Source organism: Ascaphus truei, chromosome 2 (assembly GCF_040206685.1).
Source record: "Ascaphus truei isolate aAscTru1 chromosome 2, aAscTru1.hap1, whole genome shotgun sequence".
Taxonomy (NCBI): Eukaryota; Metazoa; Chordata; class Amphibia; order Anura; family Ascaphidae; genus Ascaphus; species Ascaphus truei.
Genome location: NC_134484.1, coordinates 226,503,233 through 226,527,985, shown reverse-complemented (window position 1 = coordinate 226,527,985; position 24,753 = coordinate 226,503,233). Strand labels below are relative to the sequence as shown.

The window sequence follows — 24,753 nt, the reverse complement described above, 5'->3', positions numbered from 1 at the left end:
TATAATTTTAAATAAAATGAAGAAGGCAACAATAAACCAGTTTTGCGCGATTATAAAGCAAGCTTTTTTCAATAAAGTTAAGTTGAAAAGTACATACTCGCCTTACAATCGGGCCCTGTCCACCTTGCCATCCGCAGTCGGATGTATGAGGTAGGTGGGTAAAATGGAGCAAGCTCCACCTTGGGGGCCTGAAGCAGCCATATTGCTTCTGGCTGGAAGCTCAAACTAAGTCCTCGGACATGGTCAAAAAGACCGTGCTGAGGCGCGCTGAGGGGAAACATTATCCCTATCAGCGCGGCTTTAGACTGCGCTTCAGCAGGCGTGCGGAGGCATGTGGAAATGCAGGAGACATGCATGTTTAAATTTTGCCGCTGAGGGAAGCGCAGGCCCGGTCACGTGACTGCCAGAAGCCAATGGCAGTCCGTGACGTCGGCGCCGTGACATGGCGTGCTAGCCCCGCCTCCTGCTTCGCCTCCCGCCCGCCTCCCAGCCGGCACACAAGCGCGCTCGCTGGCGCTCATGCAAGGACAAGAAAAATCTCCTGCTTTTTCAGGAGAGCATGAGCGTCAGTGCTGCCCAGCGCTCTTCCCTGCACCATGTCCCAGGCCTGAGAGAGATGGACAGAGACAGACAGACACAAAGACTGTGTGTGTGTGTGTTTCAGCTATTATTGAAATTAGGGGGGGTCGCCTTATAAAGAGGGTCGCCCTGTGGAAGGCAATGAAAAATTAAACAAGATATCAGAAGTGTGTGGGGAAAATGTTTCATATTCTTGTTGTGTACTGTACTTAAAATAAGTATTTTTTTTCCCCATGTCTTATGTGTTCAATTAATGTTTTGTTGTTTCTCTTGAGGCAGCATTAAATGAAAAAAAATATTGTCAGAGGAATAATAAAAGTGTCTTATTGGCACATGTGTCTGTTAGTGCAGAAATGGTTACATGAAAAATGTGATTGGTTCAGCAAAATAGTTTGACCAGATGGTTACAGTCTTCCTCAGGCAAGGACAGGGCTGGCAAGGACGGCTAAAATGTTTTTTTTTGTTTTAGAATATAGTGCACACAACCACCATAGCCATCAAAAAATGATACTCCTTTGAGCGTGCCAAATTAGAAAGAAGGAATCAAGTTCTTTCTAATGAGATCTTTCTTTTCAGGTAAATTAGGAAAATAACACAATGTCACAAATATTAACACAGCAGTTGGGGAAAAATGTATTTTTATGTCAATGACATCTAAGAATATATAAGTCCAAAGTAATCAGCGCACCTCGTTTCTTAGGAAAAAAAGAGTAAGAATAAAACGAGCACAATAGTGAAGCAAGTTCTCAACACAATACTTGTGTCTATAGATGGTGAGATATGCACTTACGTTCAGTGCCTGTCTCAGGCATATAAAGGTATCTTTAAGCGTCCTCACCACCATGAAGTCATCACAATATTCAAAGGACTTCTTTTTTCCAAGATTCGGCTTTATATAAAATATCAGGAATGTGGTTTCACAAAACAATATTAAAATAAGGGCACAGACTAGTTCATGATATTCCGCAACCTCCGGTGTCCGCGACAGTCACTTGCCGAACTGGTCGGCGTTCCATTTGTCACTTCCGGTTCCTGGTGCTTCAGTGAAACTGGAAACCAGGGATGCCGGGAGGACCAGTTTCACTGAAGCACCAGTGACTTTGGACATCTATTGCTCCTGGGAATTGGGAACAATTCGACTCTTCACGCTGCACCACATCTACTTTATTCAAGTTTGGACTTTGATTTAGTTAGAGTGCTTCATTTGTTGTTGTATATCTAAGAATATATGTATTTTCTCCTGTGTTATGACCTAGAGCAGGGGAGAGCAAACTTTTAGTGCTGCGCCTCCCTGTCTCTCTCCCCCCGGCTCTCGCGTCCCCCTCCTACCTTCATCCGCATCACATGACCCGCGGCGTCATTTGACGCATGTGAAGTCACTTCACATTGCGGTGTGTCGTTGCCATGGCGACCCAACACAGCCGGCTGAATCCCGGTAAGTAAACAGTTGCCTCACGCGATCCCCCGGCATTTAATCTAAATGCCTGGGGGGGAAGCGTGGGGCCTCTGCAACTGCCCACCCAGCAAAATCTGCCCCCCCCCCCGGGGGTTGTGCCCCCCACTTTGCGCACCGCTAACCTAGAGGTAGAATATAAGTAGGCTAGTTTATAAGTATCAAGCAAATTTTCCATTCTCATAAATGTCAATTAATCAATACTTTTGGGAGAAATTGCCAAAAAATAGTCATTTAATCTAAGCAATCGGTGTACTACAGGTAATTTTAATACTGGTTCACTAAAAATGCCTCTTCCTATTCTATAAAAACTTACCAAGATTTACCAATACTAATTCTCTTTCGTAACAGACAATTCACAATTTTAACAAAATGATTACATGTTCTTTGCACTTTTGTTCAATACATGACAAAAATGATCACCAAGAAATGGGCAGAGTTTTACATGTCTCAACTGGAGCCACCCAAAGAAACCTAGTAAAGGATCTCTAGAGGGCAAATTCATTTTGACTTCTTTATACAGTGAACAGTATAGGACATAGTAGCACTGTTCTGTGGTTGCTTTTCCCAGTTTTGCAGCTCACAGTTGCTCTGCACTGTTGTTGTCAGTTTCATTGGCCAACTCTCCCACCAAAGGTGACACAAATGCCAAGCTATATTTTCTCCACATAGTTCTTTCTATGGCATATTACAAAGGGAGATTGATACTGCCTGGTTTCTTGAGATGTCACTTAGGTTTACTATGAGCACAGCACGAGCGATAGATGGAATTATAGCTGATACTGTACAATAAATGGTTGTGCAGTTCAGTTAATAAGATCGTCCTACTCAACTATTTAGGAAAAATACTGTAGCTGAGCCATAATAGGACGTAATAACATAACAGTAACAATGTGCTAATCATGCAGGACAAAATACTTGCACTACATTTTTCCATATCCTTCAGAGACCGAAAATAAATAAGAAACAAAGCTGCAAACCTGTGCCGCTCATTTTTTTTTTTTTACACACACATATATATGAATATATTCTCTTATTTGAAACAATACATTTTTCGATCAATCAGTGTTTCCTTCTCTGGCGTCTCCTTCTCTTCACTCTCGTTCTGTGCTAGGATCAAGCCAGACTTTTCCTTGGCCCTCTGCTCTTCTCACTCTGCACCTCTTCTCTTGGTGAACTAATACAATCTGTTGGCTTTCAGCATCATTGCTATGCATGTGACACCCAAATTTACCTCTCCCCCGCCTTCATGTCCTGTGTCACCAATTGTCTCTCTGCAATCACCTCCTGTATGTCCCATTGTTACCTGTAGCTTAACTTGTCCAAAACATAACTAATACTCTTCCCCCTTCCACTGCCGCCTCTACACCCAAACTCTTCCTCACTGTCAATAACACCACAATCTTATCAACCCTCAAGCCCGCTGTCTAAGGGTCATCTTTGACTATGATCTCTCCTTCATTCCTCACATTCAGTCCCTCGTGTCTCCACCTCCGAAATATTGCCACGATACATTCTTGTCCCACTCCTGATGTAACTAAAATCCTCATTCACTCATCTTGTCCTGCCATAACTACTGCAACCTTTTCATAGTTGGCATCTTACTTGTCTGCCTATCCCAACTCCAATCCATCCAAAATGCTGCTGCCAGACTCATCTACCTCACTCACTGCTCCACTTCTGCTGCTCCACTATGCATATCCCTACACTGACTTTGAATTTATTTATTTTATTTATTTATAAAATATTTTACCAGGAAGTAATACAGAGGCGGCACACTTTATTCTAACTTGGCTAGTGTCGCAAGCCGGGAGATTTCCCGGCTTGCTGTTTTTTTTCCCTCGGCGTGCCGCGCGTCATCGATGCGCGGTCATGCTTCATCGGGAGCGTGCGAGGGAGCCCTGGGTTCCTCTAATGTGGGGGATGGCGGTGGGGGGCTCCGGTGGACCCGGAGAGGGGGGTGCCTCGATCGGAGGACCGATCTTCCGAGGCTCCGGCACGCGCACGGGAAACCTCGGCACGCGCACGGGAAACCTCGGCGCGCGCCCGGTATCCGTCGCGGCCGAGACCGGGCAAATGTTAGAATAAACTCGGCCGCGACAGTACATTGAGAGTTACCGCTCGTTTTCAAGTATGTCCTGGGCACAGAGTTAAGACAAATAATACATGGTTACAAATACAGTTACATAAATGAACAGGGTATACATTATATACAAGACATTTCATGCACAGTTAAAGAAAATATATATTATGGGCGTATGAAACAGTTACAGACCAGATTAAAATGTGTGACAGCCTTAGATTTGAAAGAACTTAAACTGGTGGTGGATATGAGAGTCTCTGGTAGGTTGTTCCAGTTTTGGGGTGCACGGTAAGAGAAGGAGGAGCGGCCGGATACTTTGTTGAGCCTTGGGACCATGAACAGTCTTTTGGAGTCTGATCTCAGGTGATAAGTGCTGCATGTGGTAGGGGTGAGGAGCTTGTTCAGATAGCTGGGTAGCTTGCCCATAAAGAATTTAAAGGCAAGACAGGAAAGGTGAACTTTGCGCCTAGACTCGAGTGATGACCAATCTAGTTCTTTGAGCATTTCGCAGTGATGTGTGTTATAGTTGCATTGGAGAACAAAACGACAAACTGAATTTGTCTAGAATCAAATTTAAAACTCTAGCTCTGACTTGCAAAGCTCTCAATGATGTTTCCCCATCGTACATCTCAGCTTACATCACCAAATATATCCCTAAATGTCCCCTACATTCTGCCCACGACATCCGCCTTTCCTCCTGCCTTATCACCTCCACTCACTCCCACCTACAAGAGGTGTCCTGTGTTGCCCCCTCTCTCTGGAATTCCCTACTACCCACCATCAGACTCTCCCCAGCTCTCAGACTTTTAAACATTCTCTGAAAACTTACCTTTTCAAGGAAGCCTATCTGGCATCCCCCTAACATCCAACTCCTCCCTCCCCCCTCCAACCCATTGAGACCAGCTGTGAGGCTAGACCAATCGCCATGCTATGTAACATCCCCTAACATCCCCACCCTCAAACCTTAATGAGATCAGCTGTCGAGCTGCATCATACTCCAACCTGATGTACACTCCATCCCATAATGAGCAGCCACTTTACCTTTTTGTTTCAACATTACCCCTCATTCCCTCTCACGAGAAAGGCCCTCGCCGCCTCTTTGCATCTGTTTGTGCATGTTTGTCCTTATTTGTATGTAACACTGTTTATGTAATCATCAAGTCTCTGTGCTGCGGAATATGTTGGTGCTTTACAAATAAGCAATGATGATAATGATGATGATAATAATAATAATAGTGGGGTCACCTGGAGCTGAACCGTAACACTCCACACGCAAAAGGGACTCCCCAGTTCCTGAGATATTAAACTTTGCAATTACAATAACTCTTGTCCGGGATATACAACATGGTCATTTGGGTCAGCTTCATTCTGGCGGCTGATAGGAAGCTGTGATATCACAGTGTGATGACATTGCATCCGCTGATTGAGTGACCCTCAAGCCATCTTTCTTTTTCCTTACAAGCACCGGCAAAAATAAAAATAAAAATGTATAGCTTGAGTGGTTCAGCTCCAGAGGAGCCCTGGTTCATATAAGGTAAAATAAATACTCCACTTTGTGGGGGAAAGCTGCTTTCCATGAGTAAGTACAGTACACACTGCTATCACAATGAGTACTAACCGACTAAACTGCTCCTAATATACTATGTTTCTCTTTAGATTTTAGAGATTGACAAGTATGATACAACATAAAAACATTTGAAATATGAGAGCTGACTTCTACAACCAGAGAGGCTATATTCACCACTGCTGAGGGTGACCTCAATGTCCCGCCAGCATTTCCTCACTAACCTAGCAAGCTTTACTTGTTCTAGAACTGACAGCTGCATGGCTCCACTTTTGTGGCAGGGGAGGCGAAGTTGCTGATTTCAGCTATAAAATAATGCGCTAAACCAACAAAAATGTATTTCTACCTCGGGTTAGTTCACCTACATATAACAGGCAAAACAAAATTTTTAAATATAACTCTATGGGTCTGCCAGCTGAAATGCTGCTTTACTATAATCTTTACATTATCCTCACTTCTGTTGTAAACTACATTAGGCCATGTTACTAAAACTGAAATTGACAAATACAAGAAATATGTCAGTTTTCCTGCAATCTCACTATGGTAATATGTAGTATTCTGTATATTAGAAAATATGAACATACTAGAAAATATAAGCTTGTCCACAGTGTACATTTAATGACCAGGTTACATTTATTGACAATAGTTATGATAGTCTGCAAACAATATGATGTTTTCAGATCTTCTATTAATTGTACAATAGGCTGACAATACATTTGCATTCCCCCATGGCAACTATGAAGTTAAATGTTTATTCTGCATTTAGAAAACCTAACAGCAAGTGAACAAAAATAAATATGAGATGAAAAAAAGACGTACTTAAAAAAAATCAAAATGGCAAATGTGTTTAAAAGGCATTAAAATGTCAAACTCTGTTTCATTTTCAACCAATGTTACAAAAACATGTGTGTAAAAAGATGTCTTCCTCCTGTTAACTGGTATGACATGAACTTCAAGATCTCCAATGATGGTGAGATTTTCTAAGTGACTTGACTGCCCCCTCCAAAGAGGAATATAAATCCAGGAAATAACTAAGACGTTTACAGGTCTCCAAAATGTGTGTTTAAAGTTTCTTTCACCAATAGAGACACAAATTATCCTCAGATACAGGTTTCCTCATTTTTTGTATCATAAAAATGCTAACTACAGTTTATAATGTATTTCATACTGAACATGTCTATTAAATATGAAAGCGTATTAAACCAAAAGTTAAATAAGTAAAATACTGAAGAAAAAAAAATAATATATGGAACTTTTTTCTTTGAGAAGGTAAAATGACATTTAATTGGTGAAGTAGGTAGAACGGGAACTTACATATATTCTGTTCTGCTGGTATCGCTGGAAAAGATTGTACATGATGGATCCTTCATGAAGGTCACCCAGTGTTGCCATGTCCTCTGCACCGTCAGTACTGGTTGGATGCATGGTGGTCACCTTGTGATGAGTAATTGTGCTTTGTTTATACGTGAATACCTGTAAAATCACAAAACAAGAAAACCATGAGTTTCAAAATAATTTCTGGAGAATCCAGTTTTTTTTAATAAAAAGTTATCATTGTGCTTCCTTATAAAAGTATATTGGGTATTATTTTGTGAATGCTCCATGATGTTTGGTTGAACAAGTAGGTATTGGTGTTGGTTATACATACCCATCGCCTATATTTATTAAGTGATACTGTCCCATAAGACATTTTATAACCCATTATCTCCAAATATGGGCCTCATTATTTTACATATGCATCGAAAAGGTTTGTCTTCCTCCTTACAGCAGCAATTTGATATACTCTGTTTAATAAAGTGCAATATTTACTGAAACCACACAAATGCTGGTGGTATTATTATTGTCTGGACTGAAGGAGTGGCTCAGTGAGTAAAAGCACCAACTGAAAACAATGACAGTAGGTTTGCAACAAGAAAGCCTGCTTCAAATAGCTGTGACCTTGGCCAAGCCACCTTATCTCCCTGTGCCTTGGGTACTATAACATAGCTTGTAAGTTCAACAGGTCCTGCAAACTTCTATCTACAACCCTATGGACGATAAATATTATTAGATTCTTCATTTTTGTAGTATCTTTTATTATGTAGGTTTTCTTTGGCTGTTATCATATGTACGATAAAGTGAACTAAACATCTGAAATGACTAGGAGATGCTACTTACATTTTAGGGTACACTGCTGAAAACGACATTAAGAAGCCGGCAATGTGGAGTGCTTATACTCGGTTGGTTTGTTTGGGAGTGAGGATAAAGGATACTCTAAACCTGTTATAATTAAGCTGTAGCCTATGGGAGAGTGTGGGGCCCTGGGCTCACATTACAAGCTGTGGAATGTGACATCCTGTGGAGAGAAGGTTAAAAAGCCAGTCTTTAATGGTCCAAGGACACTATAGATTTAGCAACTACTTATCTTGTCCTACTATTTAGTTTAGATACAATAAAAATGTCAATATTTATCACAGTGTATTGCACCTGATATACTTCAAGCATATGAGAAAATAGTGATTCTTCACTGCAATATTATCAGGAGCTAAATATGTGTTCCTGCTCTCTGTGGAACCAAATACTGAATGCTCTGGCATGTGTTCCCCTGAGACATAAATCTAACCTCTGACATACATTCCAAACTTATTTGTCCTATAGTGAAATGTGGTAATATACTACCTAGCCACGCTCCTTATATGTCTTTGCAGAAAACCTTCTGTGATCAACCTCAATGATGAAAAACAGACTCCCCCTGTTTATTCATTTTAGTCCCATGTAGGTGAGGCAGCAAGAAAGTCAAGCTAAGTGACACAGGTCTTTTTTGCCTGATAGTACATTGTGTTAAAGACTCAGTCCCATTTAGCAGACTAATTAATTGGCTTACTTAATAGAAACAAATCATTTGATTGAAAATATGACTTCTTTGTGACCTGTGAAATTAATGTTTTTGTTTTCAACTGATAATTATATTTGTACATATGACCTCCTTCTTATATTGTGTATTCCTCAATCATTATCTATTCAGCAGTTCAGCTGTTCAGCTATTCATAGCATTATACCCGCTTCTCAAGAAGAAAGGGCTGAAAATGAACTCTTTGTAGAAATGGAAGTTCTGTACAAAAAGTTTTGACAACTAATAAGCTTTGTTGTAAGGAATATACAAAACCTAGCAAAAAGTTGATTAATACGAAAGTGCGCAGCCATGTAAACTATTCTCCATCATTGTTCCAATTTTTAAACCAATATTTCTGTAACAGAAAACCACTGCACAATAAGAGGAACCGCACCATACATCTATGGCAGCAAAATGATATAGGTCTCTTGTTTTAAAGTAGATTTTTTGCAGGCTATGAAACAGATGTATTACTGAGTTCAGCGGTGTCTAAAATCTCAAAAATCTCTTCTACAGGCAGTCCTCGGTTATCCGACACAATGCGTTACTCAAAATGGCGTTGTAAAGCGAAACGTTGTAAAGCGAAACACGTTTTCCCATAGGAACACTGTTTAAATGAAAGGTTCCGTTCCTGAAGGCATTTTTAACACTAAAATACACCAAATATTTTATGCGGGCAATAAGATATGCAGCACACACATAAATTATATAGTGTATATACTGTATTATATATATAATACAACATAATAAATAATATATTATATAGTATAATATAATATTATATAGCATAATATTATATATATACGCTCTTACGACGCTTTGCAACATTGTTTATGTGAATGTGTATATATATACACACATACACAACGTTGCAAAGCGTCGTAAGAGCGTTGGATAAGCCATTTTGGCGTTGTAAAAATGAACATAGGTATGCATTGCATAGCGTTGGATAAGCCATTCGTTGTAAAGCGAAGCGTTGTAAAACGAGGACTGCCTGTACATGGAAATCTTTGAGGTTAAAAAGTTCTCCTAGGACCAAAGTGAACTAAATCAAGTGACATGTTTAAGGAGTCTCATCTGGGTAATTGATACCTTTTTAATCAAAACCGGACACCTATAAGTATTTTGAATTTATTTTTCAAAGTTAGACTAGGAAGAGGCTTGATTTCCTCTGGCTACTCCCTATCTGTGATGTCACTGTGTGTTCAGCATGTGCTTGTACTGCCAGTGTAAGGCTGCGTCTATACTTACTCAGACAGAGCGGAACGGAGGGGAGGCGCACCCCCGCTGCGCGATCACATCTATTGTCCTCTTTGAGGATGCCTATAGATGGCGCCAGCGCGCACATCAGACAGAGCTCACAGCGGCGCGAAATTCAAGAACACAGAGACAGGTGATTTTTTGCGCGATGGCATCGGGATGTGAGGTAGGAAAGTGACGTCCGTGCCGGAACGTCATTGCCACGCCTCCAAATTTTCATTGCCACGCCTCCAAATCGCGCCCGCTGCATACCCTGCAAAGCCATGAAAAAGCTCAGGCTTTAGCAAGAGTATTTCAGCGTGCGTGCCGACTATGTGGGATTACCCCCTTAAAACAATTACATACTGTATAGCAATGATGTTCAAGCAATAGTACATTAGACCCTTGTAAATGAAACAAAACATTAAAGATGTACACTCAGTTTCTCGCAACTCGAGATGAACTGGTGGCTTCTAGTTGCATTCACCTAACAAAAGGTTATGTTTTACTTTGTAGCATTGATTCAGCCACTGACAATAGCTTCTTCATGATGTTTACATTTGAAGTACAGTAGTTTAAATTAATGTTCAAGGCTACATATTGATGACAAAGCTGCATGTATATATATATATATATATATATATATAAAATAAAAGTAGCAGTGTTAGCTCAGTTGTGATTGACATATGACATATATAAGAATTATTCATATTGTACACAATACATAGTAAGTAGCCTATTTTTATAAACGCCATTAAACGTTGCAGTCCTGAGAACTAAGTACAATTTCATGTTATTAGGTTTAACACATCTGATTAAAATCTAATGTGGATAAATATAGTTTTTTTTTAATCATATTGTATTAAACTTTGAAAATTCCCATGGTAAAAACATGCTTTTAGGGAGTTTACAATGTTTATCTAATGTCCCTCTTTGTTTATTTGCAAGAAATTAGTGCTGTAGGGCTTATTTGTTTGTTTGTTCTATCCGAGACACCCACAAGGAGGGTTGTCTTCTCTGGTAAGTATCTCAGGAACCAGGAGTCCTCAGAACTGAAAATAATGCAATTTAACTCTAGAAGACTCATGGTTCCCTACATGATGTAAAAAAATAATCTATATATATATTTTTGAAAACGTTGTATGTTGCTGTCCCTATGGGCAATCTGATTGGTCCGTCGGTCTGTCATTCAGCCTCCGGCCAATCAGATTGCTCCGTCAGCCCCCCCGCCCCTCATTGGTCACACACCGCCGCTGAAACAGCTACCCACGGCTATCAGCGCCACCGCTTCACCTCTCCCCACACCCGCCCCCCCCCCCCCCCCACAGCAAACACCAACATCCCCGAAGCCGCCAGCACTACTACCCATGGCCATCGGCGCACGCTCCTTCGTGCCACCTCCTCACCTCTCCCCACACCCCCCCCCCCCTCCTCACAGCAAACCCCAGCCTCCCCGGTGCCGCCAGCACTGATACCTACGAGCAGCAGCGCACGCTCACGCCGCCTTCTGCCGAGTCGCCGCGGCCGCCTGCCCTCTCGGCTCTTCTCCTCGGGCCCCGTATTATCACAGGGAGCACCGGAGGGCGCGAGGAGGTACCACCCCCCCCCCAATCAGCAGCTCCGCACGGGGGGTGACGGGGGAAGAGTCAGAACACACACACAGAACTCCCCCTCCCCCCCGCCCACCCCCCGCGGCCGGGCAACAGCTGAGAGAGAGGGGAGAGGGAGAGGGGGAGAGGGGTGGGGGCGCACCACACTGACACACGTACTGCCTAAATGACACACACACACACCCTGAGTGACACACACCTTGACTGACACACACACTGACTGGCTGATACACACACACACACACAGCCTGACGCGCACAAACACACACTGCTGCACACACACACACTGACGCACACATACACACTGACTGACACGCACACACACACTGACGCGCACACACACCCACTGACTGACGCACACACACACACTGACTGACTGACGCACACACACACACACACACACTGATTGGCTGACACACACACACTGCTGCACACACACTGACTGACGCGCACACTGACACACTGACTGATGCACACACACACACAGCTTCACGCACACACACATCGACTGACGCGTGCACACACACACTGACGCACACACACACTGAATGACGCATGCACACACATACTGACTGACGCACGCACACAAACACACACACTGACTGGCTGACACACACACTACCTTACGCGCACACACACACTGACTGACACACACACTGCATGAAGCTGTAATGGGGGGGGGAACGGAGCTGTAAAGGGTGGGCGGAGGACCGGAGCTGTAAAAGGGGGGCGGGGACCGGACCTGTAAAGGGGGGGGGGACCGGATTGATCTCAACGGGGGACAAACAGAGAGGGGGGAAACAGGGGAAGAGAGAGAGGGGGGTGAGAGAGGGACGGGAGAGAGAGGAGCGGGAACATTACATCCCGGGCGACGCCGGGTCTCTCAGCTAGTAATCAATATTAACAATAAATTGTCCAGGCGGAAGTGCTGCTGTAAGGGTGACTGGATCTTTCTAATGAAGTCAGTAACACTGACAAGTTCCTTACAAAACATATTTTTTTGACCTCCAATGTGTTATCATGAATTTTCAGCTCAGTACTGTTCAGGAGCCAAGAAAATGTGTTTCGTCCATATTGGTAAATCTGGATAAGTAAATCGAGTTAATGTTTCTTTCTTTAAAAACATAAATCATGCAGGCAAATAACTAAGATCTCCCTGCTATAACTTCGACGTGATGACAGGATGAAGTGCTAAGCGGATGGATCCCTCCCATGCTATCAGTGAGGAAGTCAACAGGTTGTGCCAGATGATCTGAAACTTCCCTGAGCAACGTGATAACTGGATGACAGAAGGTTGTATGTTGACAGCATGTGTTCCTCTGATGCCATCTGGAAATGGTCACAGGTTATATTTTTCAGTTTTTGTATGAAGACACTTAAAAAAAAACTATAGAGTACTATAAAATATATTCAACATGTTTTCATTTTAATGTCATCTTTGAACTCATGTTACAATCATTGAAAGACAAAAAATGATCCCTCCGTAGTTCAACCAATTTGTTCTATCTCCATAAATCCCAAATTACAAGCAGATACAGTACTTCTGAAATACTAAAAAAAAAGATAATAAGACTCACATAGAGATCATAAAGCTGTCAATTGAAAGAAGGCCGTAACAAATAATGACATATATTTACTAAACAATGCTGGAAGACACCTTACGGCTTATGGCCTAGAAATGATACAAGTGAACTGTTTCAAGACAAAATGTAAATTATGGCAAAAAAGAAAGAAGCCAAAGTTGACGTCTAGGGTGAACTTTCTCATTCTCTTAATATTCCATTCTACACTGAGATGGGTCACTACACAACACTTTATATATATAGTAGTAGCGAGCAGTTTAGCTAGTGAAAAACTGCTATAAATCTACAAATTGTACTGTTAATTAGAAGACATGGACATGGGGCTCGTATGGTTTATTCTTGTACCTTGTATACCACTTCATCCAATATGGTGTATACACATATATACATATTATACATATTTCTATTGTAACAATCTTGTACAGACCTTGTAGGCAACATAATTATCACTACTACAGGTATTATAAAAGTAGCCAAGACTGTCATAACACCAGTCAAAGAATGTTCAGTCCGCGCTCTTGCTTCCTATGAGTGCAGAAAAGTAATTTCTCCCCTTTCCTCTTGCAGCTCCTGTGGTTCGAAGTGTCTCCCCCCACTCCAAAGATGGATCCCGACGGAAGACTCCGTCGGCAGAACCAGGCAACCAAGAAAAGAAGCACAGGTGCGCCCAAGTTAAGGGTATAATAATATAATGTAACAACAATAATATAGAAACTTACATATAATTAAAACTTAGTTCATCTCCAGGTCTAGGCGATGTCTTCAACTGTTGGGCTCCACGTAGATCAGGTAAGGGGGCGATATCCAATTCCTTACAGATGACAGTCCCGTGCACTGGGGCTGACTCTGAGGCACTCACTGCAGTTTCACCTCCGCGTGTATCCGCGTGGTGTGTGATGCAGTGCGCATGCTTGGGAAAGAAGCCCCCTGTAGCTGGCCGAGGATGCCATTTCGTTGAGGGATCGCAAATTGTGTAACCAGCTTACCTTAATCTTGGTGGCTGGCATACACTCAAGTGTTTTCACTCCGGTCGCGATCCCCCAACGAACTGGCATCCTCAGACAGCTTCAGGGGGCTTCTTTCCCACGCATGCGCACTGCATCATACACCACGCCGATACACACGGAGTTGAAACTGCAGTGAGTGCCTCGGTCAGCCCCAGCGCACAGGCCTGTCATTCGTAAGGAATTGGATATCGCCCCCTTACCTGATCTACGGTACCAACAGATGAAGACATCGCCTAGACCTGGAGATGAACTAAGTTTTAATTATATGTAAGTTTCTATATTATTGTTGTTACATTATATTATTATACCCTTACCTTGGTGCGTACCTGTGCTTCTTTTCTGGACTGTCATAACACCAGCCTGGAGCAGGTGATCGAAATTCACCAAATCGTTCCATGCAAGCCCTTTATTGTTGGTCTTTTACAGAAGAGTCAGTGAATAAGTAATTTGGCGAAAACTACCCTTTTGCAGCATGGAAATTTGCATTTTACTTGAAGATAGATTTGTTTTTATCAGCTAAAAACCTGCACAGTGAATAGAGGAGAAAATAAATATTTTCTCATAAAACAAAGAAGCACCAGGGTACCTTGAATCGGGTCGCATGTAAAATACTTTTGCATATAATGAAGCAGTCACTGAACATTGAAAGTAAAAAATATATATTTTGTGAAGTAGGTACATAATGGGAAAAAAAACCTGTGGTCCACAGACAATATAGTATATTGATATGGGTTTGAAATTAATCACCATATACTATCTATGAACACTGGGGTGGATAAAAATTGTAAAAACATAAGGGGCTACAATTTTTAGGAGCCAAACTTTTGTTGAGTGGTGAGAGGTTGATCTTCTGGCAACCTCCATCTTGGCAGCAGCGGTGGAAGTTCTGTACATCAGTGTGTGTCAGTGTGTATTTGTGACACACACTCACTGACTGACACACTTGCACACAAAACACAGCACACTGACACACACTGAAGCATACACAGCACTCTGAAACTCCTATTCTCTCCCCTTGACACAGGCCTCATTTTGCAGGGCCGGACAGAATACTGGAGCTCTCAGCCTCACTCACTCCCCTAGCCTTCGCGCCTCTGCCTCCTGCTCTCTGATCCCCTTAACCCCCCCCCCCCCCACTCCTCAATGAGTGGTGCAGCTGTGACCATCTGTGAATCACACATCGGGCACAGACGCTTGCGCCCTGTCCTGTTTTTCTAGTGAAGCAGGATCAGGCATACTGTTGCCGGTCGCGGTGGTGACTGACAGATCAGTCAGCGCTGCAACTCAGGCGCCAGAAGGAAATTTTCAATCCCTGCCATAACGTATTATAACAAATACTTGTTTTGTTACTTTTCCTTTTGAGTACCAGTTATCTATGTTTTCTGGAAAAGTATTTCACATCGTATTTTACAGGGATATGTTACCATGATAAAGGTCAGTCAGTAGATCAAAACATAGGGCCACAGCGTAATATCTACCTACAGTATACTAATGAATACATGTTTGTTACTTTCATTTGTGAGTGCCAGCTATCTACATTTTATGGACATACACTTTACATCATTGGAAAAGGCTGCTTCGCTTGAGCACCTCATTCCCATAAACCTTGTTATCAGGACAGTTATTAATTGGCTTCAAACCAATGTAAAATACAGAAAACTGGGCATACAGCTAATAAAGTGCTATGACTTTCTACTTAAAGCCAATAACCAAATAATGTTTATGGCCTGAGTGCGGGATCCACTCTGGGTAAAGGAGAGAATTCCCTTACTCAACCTGTAAAACATAACACAGCTATACAAAGTATAATGTTTATAATTACTGTGTATACTGGTTAAGCCCATCAAACAGTATATTCTTATTATTTGGCATTTTTATTGCAATACTAATATAAAATTGGTACCTTACCATGAATTCATTTAACCAATAATAGCGTCTTTGTTCCTAAGCAGAAAGGGTTGTAATCATTGAAGTGCAATAGCCATTACTGATCACTAACAGCCTTAAATGAATAGCTGTTAATGATCCATAATGACTATCTGAGTTTAATGAATAGATCCCTAGATGTGATAAGAACTTTATCCTGTCAACCGTACAACGGTTAATTAACCCATCAGAAAAGGTCATCCCAAAAAAAAACCCACACACACTGTTCACAGAGCAGAGTCCTGCATGTCACCATATTATACTAATGCAGTTCCCTTTTTGTGTTCTTTAGCTGGTTTCAAGACATTCTGGAGCCTGACAGATATTAATTACTGCTACATCAGCACATTTTTTTCCCCCTCAATGGCTGCTCAATATTCTATCAACAATTCTTATGTATGACATATCATAACAAACAACATTCATAAGCACTTAAACACTTTAAGAAATATCCAAGTAGTGACCCCTGAAAAATTAAAGCAACTACCCCTTTCCCCCCCCCCCTGCCACTCCCCCCCCAAAAATTATTTTCTCATTACCTGGCTTGGGTGGGTCTCCAGTCTTACCACCAGGAGACCCCGAGTTCACCTACGATATGTGCCAGTAAACTGGAAGATGGGACGGACTGTTACGTCAGTAAAAATCATTTTGCACACCCCAGCAGCATTCTATTTAATTACTGACTCGTTGACAATGACATTGCCAAGGGGCATATTGTCCCCTGTGTCTTTCCAGCAAATAGCAGCTGAGCAAATCATCCCCTAGAGGTAAGACCTCAGTGGTTGCGCTGTGGGAGATATTCTGATTCAGAAAATGTTACTTGAACATAAATAATTGTTGCTGCTTGTCTACCTTCTCTGTAATCTTTAGTAGAGAGAACCAATGATCCAAAATTAGTGCTACAGAGTCAAGCAGGATATATTCATCATATAAGTCAGAGGACAACCATATTTATGATGTGTTGAACTCAGTGAGTAGCATTGATAAGTGAGAACGGTATATGGGTATGCGTGGCTGCTCATAAACTACAACACTGAATATATAGTGAGTTAATAAGGGGGTGGGAGCAAAAGGGAACAGATGAATGAGTCCCCCAAGGTGTCCACTCCACTACCCCCTCCCCCATCTTGTACCTTTTGTTATAACTTCTATATGAGCATAAGACAACAATGTCCTCTGCACAGTATGCAGAGATATATAACATGGGCCAATATCCCTAACAATGTTATGGGACAGTTTTTTTACTCTCAAGACCTGGCTCATCCAAACTCTGTGGGCGTGCTTCCAATGGTAAAAAGAGTTCAAGAAGACCCAGCTAAACAGCATGGACTTGAAGGTGCATAACTCTGTGGTGGAAGAAAAGCTCCCGGGGACGCGAAATGCGTTAGACTTTTTGTACTGTTTTCTGCTATGCACACCTTGTTAATGCAATTTTAATACCTGTTTTAACCAGCAGTGTTTTAGCCTTTTTTCCCACCATGGAGCTGTGCACCTTCTAGTCCCTCCTGTTCAGTAGTATCTTATCTGTTGCCTGCCTGCTAAAGGAAGCCACCACATGGTAAATAGGTTACAGGAGCTGCAGTGGCAGCTATCTGCAATCCTGTGGTCCAGTATTTTTGAGGCCCTTGATAGCACTGGAGATCAGACGACCACTTGTTAAAGCAACCATGTAAGTGGCACTGATGCTTTTTCAAGCCAAGTGTAATAAACTTCCGTTATCAGTGTAACAACAGAAATATAATAAATCTATGTAGACTAAACAAGAACAAAAAAATAAGTGTTCTTTATTTGTGAACATTCAGCAGTTCTTATTACAATACAACAAAATGTACTTGCAGTTTCTAAATTTGATGTTGTAAAGCAAGAAAGGTAAAAAAAAAAAAAAGATCTCCTACCACTTTTTTTTTTATACTTTTTTTTTTATTAATGATCATGTGCACTGATTGCTTTCAAATCTTTAGCTAGATAATGATTAAACCCCTAAAATCTGCAAGATTAATAACTAAGCTCTTTAGCTGTGACTCTAAATAAAACAAAGAGCTGCAGTGCATCCTTCACTACAGCTTAACCTTATGAAAACCTCATATTGCAGTTCTTATTTCTACACCCCCATTAAAAACAAAATATATATATATATATATATATATATATATATATATATATAGCAATTATTTTATGGTAAAACATTAAAACATTTAGGGACATGCCTTCTTAAATCCCTTCAGTTAATGTATAACAAAAATTCCACTACCCGTGTGCACTTGTGTATGTGAAAGGGAATAAAAAAAATCCAGCTATCCAGTTTACTCACCTCCATGAATGGCACTAAAAATTAGCAATAACTCCCCCACACCGTCACACTACATCTTAATTACACGGCCACCACCCAGAATAATTTAAGGTCTTACCCTCAGGAGTCCTTGATCCCCTGTCTACTGGAAAAGATGTACTTAACATAAAAACCTAATGTAGAAAAATGTGTCGGACAATGCGGTTAATCTCTTCAAAAAGGTACTAGGTTCAATCAATTAGAGCCCAACGACAGTACTTATCACATTTTAGAATAATTATATGAAAACCTTTTATTTTTATAAAGCGTAAAACAGAGACATATACGTTACCAATGAACAATATAAGATCCCTTCAAAGAGCTCTTGAAGTTAATTAAAGATATCATAACTCACATGTTATATATGTTACACCCCTTTGTTGAATTATGATTTTTTTATTCAAACCCATTCTTTTAAAGCTCAAAACTTTGCCTGTGGCCAGGACAGACCAACCTTTTGTGGGTGTGTCTTATCTTCCGCTCATCAATCTTTTGTGACATTTAAGGCTGGGAGAGAGAAAATGATTTTAAACCCAAATGCATGTGGGAGTATACAATAGCCCGTTCTTCCCTGTAACCCCTAGAATAATGTTACCCTCATCCTTGCATTCGGATGATTTTGCCAAAAGCATAGAAATCAGTCTTGACAATGCTACGCCTAATATTGGGAGGGAAACAAATATCTGACATATGCAATACAGACACCCTTTCATATTTACTGTCATTACAATCCTGTATCTCCACTCGTCACAAATCTACATCATAATGTATTGTGGTTTGTGCCAGATTTGAATCCTTGTACATTTTGTAAATCTGTAAGGATATGAATGGTGTCCTTTCTGTCACCTCTGTCAGCTGGCCAGAGAGGACCCAGGAATTTTGTTGATGCCCTTTTGAAGATACCATGGTCAGATCAGGCCAAATCTCTGGTATATCTGTACATTTTCACCAGTCACTTAATTTATAAATATTTTCCTTTTTCGTTGTTTTATTGGCCCATTAATGCAGAGACCACTGCACCATTATTTATATACCTCTCTTCCAACAACTTCTTTACCCCGCAATAAAAACCACCCACACAAATCCTCTATTCACACCCTCTATCTACTCCTTCCCGCTGCTGGGGATCTCCCCTAAGCCTGAACACAGACATACACACCTGATCTCACCCACGACTCCCTGTCATCTCTTCCCTTGTAAATGGTGTTAACCTTCTGATTTAATACTGACTAACCTTAAAACTCGCCTACAAATCAAGCATCCCAATAGCCTGCACTCATGGCTATTGTCCCAGTCACTGCTACCACCCATTGTGGCCAAACACTGCCATCTACAGCACTTATTCCCTCACCTGCTGTCTCTGTAAGTCTCCCATCATACTACTTAGATTGTAAGCTGTTTGGGGCAGGGATTTCCTTTCCTATTGTCTGATTTTAATGCGCTTATTGTATTATTATAATTCCCCGTACTGTATACTTTGTGAAGCACTGAGTACACTTTTAGCGCTATATAAATAAAGATATACAATAAAATACACCATGGTGCACCCCTCTTCAGCCTCTCACCCTCCCACACTACTCCCATCATCCTCTCTCATCCCCCTCTCCCTTCATCCTCTCATCCCCCTCTCCCTTCATCCTCTCATCCCCCTCTCCCTTCATCCTCTCATCCCCCTCTCCCTTCATTCTCTCATCTCCCCCCCCTGTCATTATCACTTCCACAGGACAGCCTGAGAACACACACACACATACACACACACACACACACTATAAGTACAAGTACAAATATATACACACACACAAACACACCAGGACATATCAAAACAAATACACACAGGACACAGCCTCGCCTCTCTCTGCTCCATGCTTTTCCTCTGCTCTTTGGCCGCACCCCCAGGCTCCTGCCACCTCCTCCCGATTGGCTGCTGCCAATCAGGATGGAGGAAGCTGCCCAGCCCCCTAGCAGCAGCAGCCCTGCTCTATCCTTTCTCAAGGGAAATCCCACAACGGTTACTAAGTTCTGAGAGGTAATACCGGCATACACACATGTAACGGTTTTACGGGCCCCCACCCAATCCCACATTGGCCCCGGTGGTCTAATGGCCCCATTACATGTCTGTGTGATGTGTGATGCACCTGCTGGCAATAGGACTCATGAGTCTCCCGCTTGGTTGGTATGGGGAATATCACCATGACAGGCGCCTGAGGTAGTGTGCTCGGAGTCCTACTCACATTCGGTTACAGCGCCTCCACCCCATCAGGATCTCTGCGGCTGCAGGGGAAGTATCTGATGGGGAACTCCTTCTTGGTGCATCCTCCTGTGGAATAACTTCACTTTCACACAGAAGGGATCTTTTGAACCAGGGCATCTTTAATGTCATCTCCATAAGCAGACTGCCCCTCATAGCGGTCGTACTTAGCCGCTCATCTTGTTGAGGTACCCCCTTCAGAAGGTTCCTCCTCTCTTAATAGAGTTGGTTCACCTCTCCCATAAGGGAGATCACCATCTGTGCCAGGTCCCTGGTCACAGTGTGTAGTTAGCTTGCACTTGACTCTGACAGCCTTGAACTGCTGCAGATACTCTTTGTTAACACTACTAGAACTCTTACTAGAACACCATCTTTAGGCAGTGCTGTGTCTTATATAACCTCCAGAAACAGACTCACCTGTGTGTCACTAACAGTGGACACGAAGCATGGTATCACTTCCTTTGTTACATATGACACCTCACCAGGGTTTGAGGGCAAACCTCCATGATTGTTGCTGGCAACCCTGCCTACTTACCAGGATTACTGCCAGCATGAGAAAGAGATGTACACCATTTTTACACATGGCTACAATCTCCCCCTGGTGGAACCCAATGTCCCCGGCTGGGATCTAAATTTGTGGAACCTTCTTTCAGGTAGCACTGCAACACATAACAACATAACAATGTATTATCATAGAAAAACATTATTCCAAAAACTTATTGTTTCTGCATCAACATAATTGCATAACAGTACATCCTGACCTGCAAGACTGCACTGCTCCTGAGGAGAACTTGAATTAATAATAGTGCCTAGGGTCTGGTTTCTGCACCTCCCTACCATTGGCATCCTTTACAGTAATACTGTACGATCTAGGCGGCCCATTCTCTGGCCTATACTCCAGCATGAGAAAGAGATGTACACCATTTTTACACATGGCTACACATACATGTACAGAGAGGCAATACCGGCATACACATACATGTACAGAGAGGTAATACCGGCATACACATACATGTACAGAGAGGTAATACCGGCATACACATACATGTACAGAGAGGTAATACCGGCATATACATACATGTACAGAGAGGTAATACCGGCATACACATACATGTACAGAGAGGTAATACCGGCATACACATACATGTACAGAGAGGTAATACCGGCTTACACATACATGTACAGAGAGGTAATACCAGCATGCACATACATTTACAGAGAGGTAATACCGGCATACACATATATGTACAGAGAGGTAATACCGCCATACACATACATGTACAGAGAGGTAATACCGCCATACACATACATGTCCGGTATTATCTCTCATTTTTTACCGGACAGAGTAACCAAATACCGGGCTGTCTGGTTCAATACTGGACACCTGGCAACCCTAGACACAGATTACTCCCACAGGAGAAAGTTAACCACATTGGTTACAATATTGTTATCACAACTGAATAGGTTAAATGGTACAATGTATTACAGCTCTGCTAAATTACTTTATTTCTAATAGGCACTGTAATATAAGTCACCGTAGCCTGCAAACATAGTGCTGTGATTAAACAGCACAAACAAAACTAGGTCCAAAGCAGGGACTGTGATCAAAAGGGTCACATTTGACAGACCAAAAATTAAACAACCCAAAGTTATTACAAATTTAGCCATCATTAAAGTGAAGCATTCACTTGGTGTGCTGTGGGTTTTATTTTCACTGTTATTCACAATCAATCACCTATTGTCCTGTGCTCTTAGCTGTTTGGCTAACACTGGCATCTTTATGGCTTCCCAATGATAAGAAATAAGAAAGTAAGGTGGTGACACTTCACTAGAGGAAAAGGAAATTCTACGAAACAAATGGCTAAATGTATGAAAAATGCTCCAAACCATATGGTTACCACAGAAACATTATTGTTTTAAGTGTGTCAGTTGCCAGGAGGCCTTTAAACACATTGCTGTTATAACTTTAATGTGGTGCTAGGTGGGACTTTATACCTAGAAAGTCAATTATTGGTCAGGAAAAGGCCTGTGAATGTTAGATGCAGCAGTGTACTACTTTGTACTGTCTTATAAGGCAGTGGTTGGTGCGCAATATTTTTCCCCTGTGCTCCCCTGCTGGCACTCTCCCCCTCCTCGCCTCCTCCTTACCTTGGCTCCAGCGTTCTGCCGTCACGTTGCCATGGCAACGTGGCATCACGTGACCATGCGGCGCCTGTTGATGCCGTGTTGCCATGGCGACACGTCGCCAGAAGCCATCTGAGCCATGGTAAATGAAGTTACAAAGGCCTTCGCCGCTTCCCCGGCATTTTATTTAAATGCCTTTGGGAAGAACGCGAGGCCTCTGTAACCCCCCCCCCCCCCCCACAGAGAATCTCGCGGCCCCCAGTTTGCGCACCCGTGTTATACGGCATATGCTAATTAAAATAATGTTAGTGATGATGGCTCAGATAAAATAAGTTTCATGCTGTTAAGCAGCAAATATCTTGGGGTAAATGAAAGCAGCGTTCTATTTACACCCAACAAACAGAAAGGGTGTTTCCTATTTCTTTTAACATGCTTTTACACCCTTTTTTTAACCTGGATATTCTTTAATTAATGGTTCAACATCCTGTGTTGGCTACTCTTGCTTAAAATGAGGTGCAGCACATCTATTATAATGTTTAGGATGTACTTCCAGGTTTAGCATCTACAGTATATTGTTCCCGTAGAAGCAAATATTTGTCATAGGTTATGATGCCTTTGATGGACCAAAGCGGCTCCAGGGTTTTCAATATCTCACAGGTCTACTCTTCGTGTGTACACATATCACTGTGAGTAAGAGTAGGCCCATTAGTACTCTAGGACATGAGAGGGTTTTTATTAAGGTATTATGGTTGATTTAATAAATACAGGGATAAAACCACTCCCATGTTTAGTATTCACTGCTTTAAGTAACAGCTCTATCCATTAGCTCATTCCGCTGTGATAAAGAGCTATAGTAAAACCAACCCAACGATCGATCGACTCATTACTGTAAAACTCAACAAGAAGAGCCACACATCGCTCCTCAATTCCTTGCGGTAAATGATACATGAGCATCTCTTTCTAACTAGTACTTATATTTAATATATCAATGTGACCATTTATCTAGTTAGGATTTAGACAGTGATATGATTGCATTTATTTGAAACAATGCTGTCTATTCACACGCTGATTCCCAGAAGAAGATTCGGTACATGGCCGTTCTGCAAAGATTATTTTAATTCACATGATCTTTCCCTCACATTCGTTCTGGCTGCAATATATTTCACAATGTTCTCTTTTTCCAGAACAAGCAACATTTTCATAAAGAATGTACTAATGTTTCACTTCTAAATAGTGTTTAGAAAGAATTCCACTTAAAGCAGCAATACGCTTCTACTCATTTTTTCCAAGATGGGAATTGGGGGGTTCTCCGAAACATGTTAATTCTCCAGGGACACTCCGCGTCTCCCAAGATACTTGCTGATTTGAAGCTAAAGTTTACACTACCTAAGATTAATTAACCAGCTGGTTATTCTACTTGAATTTTTATTTTACAGACCATGAATGCACATGATAGCTTCTTTTTTACAGAGTCCCACTAATCATGTCAAGAGACAGGAGGGGAGGAGGGGATTATATCCACTTCCTGGCTGATGTAAAAGTCCCATTCTCCAAAAATAATAGAGGTGGAATCCAAAATAAAACAAAATGCTACAAGTATTTTCTCATAGTACATAACTGGTTTATTAAAAAAAAAAACACACATGTTGGATATTGCTTGGTCTGCAGCTTTAAGTATTTGGCTATGTATTAGTATCTCAACGAGTACGTAGCTCCAGTGTCAACTGTAGAAGATTAATAGAATTATTCATGTACAATACAGAAAGGCAATACTCTGCCATGTCCATGAACCAATGTTAATGAGGGCCGATCAATATCCCCATTCTTTAACTTGAGCAATCATTCATCAGGTTGTGTGCTTTTAAACCCTGGAATTTTTGTCAACGCAAAACCGACAAGGGCACTGGCCTGTTGTTTTCATAACAAGAACTGCGTTATTGGGAACTATGAATGAAATTAATCTTAAATGATGTGTGACGCTATGCACATTTATTTTAGTTCAAACCTGCAGTATATATATACACATGTCATGATTCATGCCGTGTTTATACGATGCGCTTAATAAATAATGCATGCCTTCATTTAATGTCACCGCCCATTTTATCTTAGAAAGACAATCCCAAATCCTATTGTAGT

The 24,753-nt window shown here is 41.7% G+C and overlaps 1 protein-coding gene across 1 annotated transcript in view; it reads right to left on the bottom strand.

Annotated features, from left to right (window-relative positions):
• The window catches only part of MYO10 (myosin X), a 258,726-nt gene that overhangs the window by 133,427 nt on the left and 100,546 nt on the right, over positions 1 to 24,753 (bottom strand). The window contains exon 3 of the mRNA XM_075585926.1: positions 6,994 to 7,152. Coding sequence (XP_075442041.1) covers positions 6,994 to 7,152 — 159 coding nt within the window. The remainder of the gene's footprint in view (positions 1 to 6,993; positions 7,153 to 24,753) is intronic.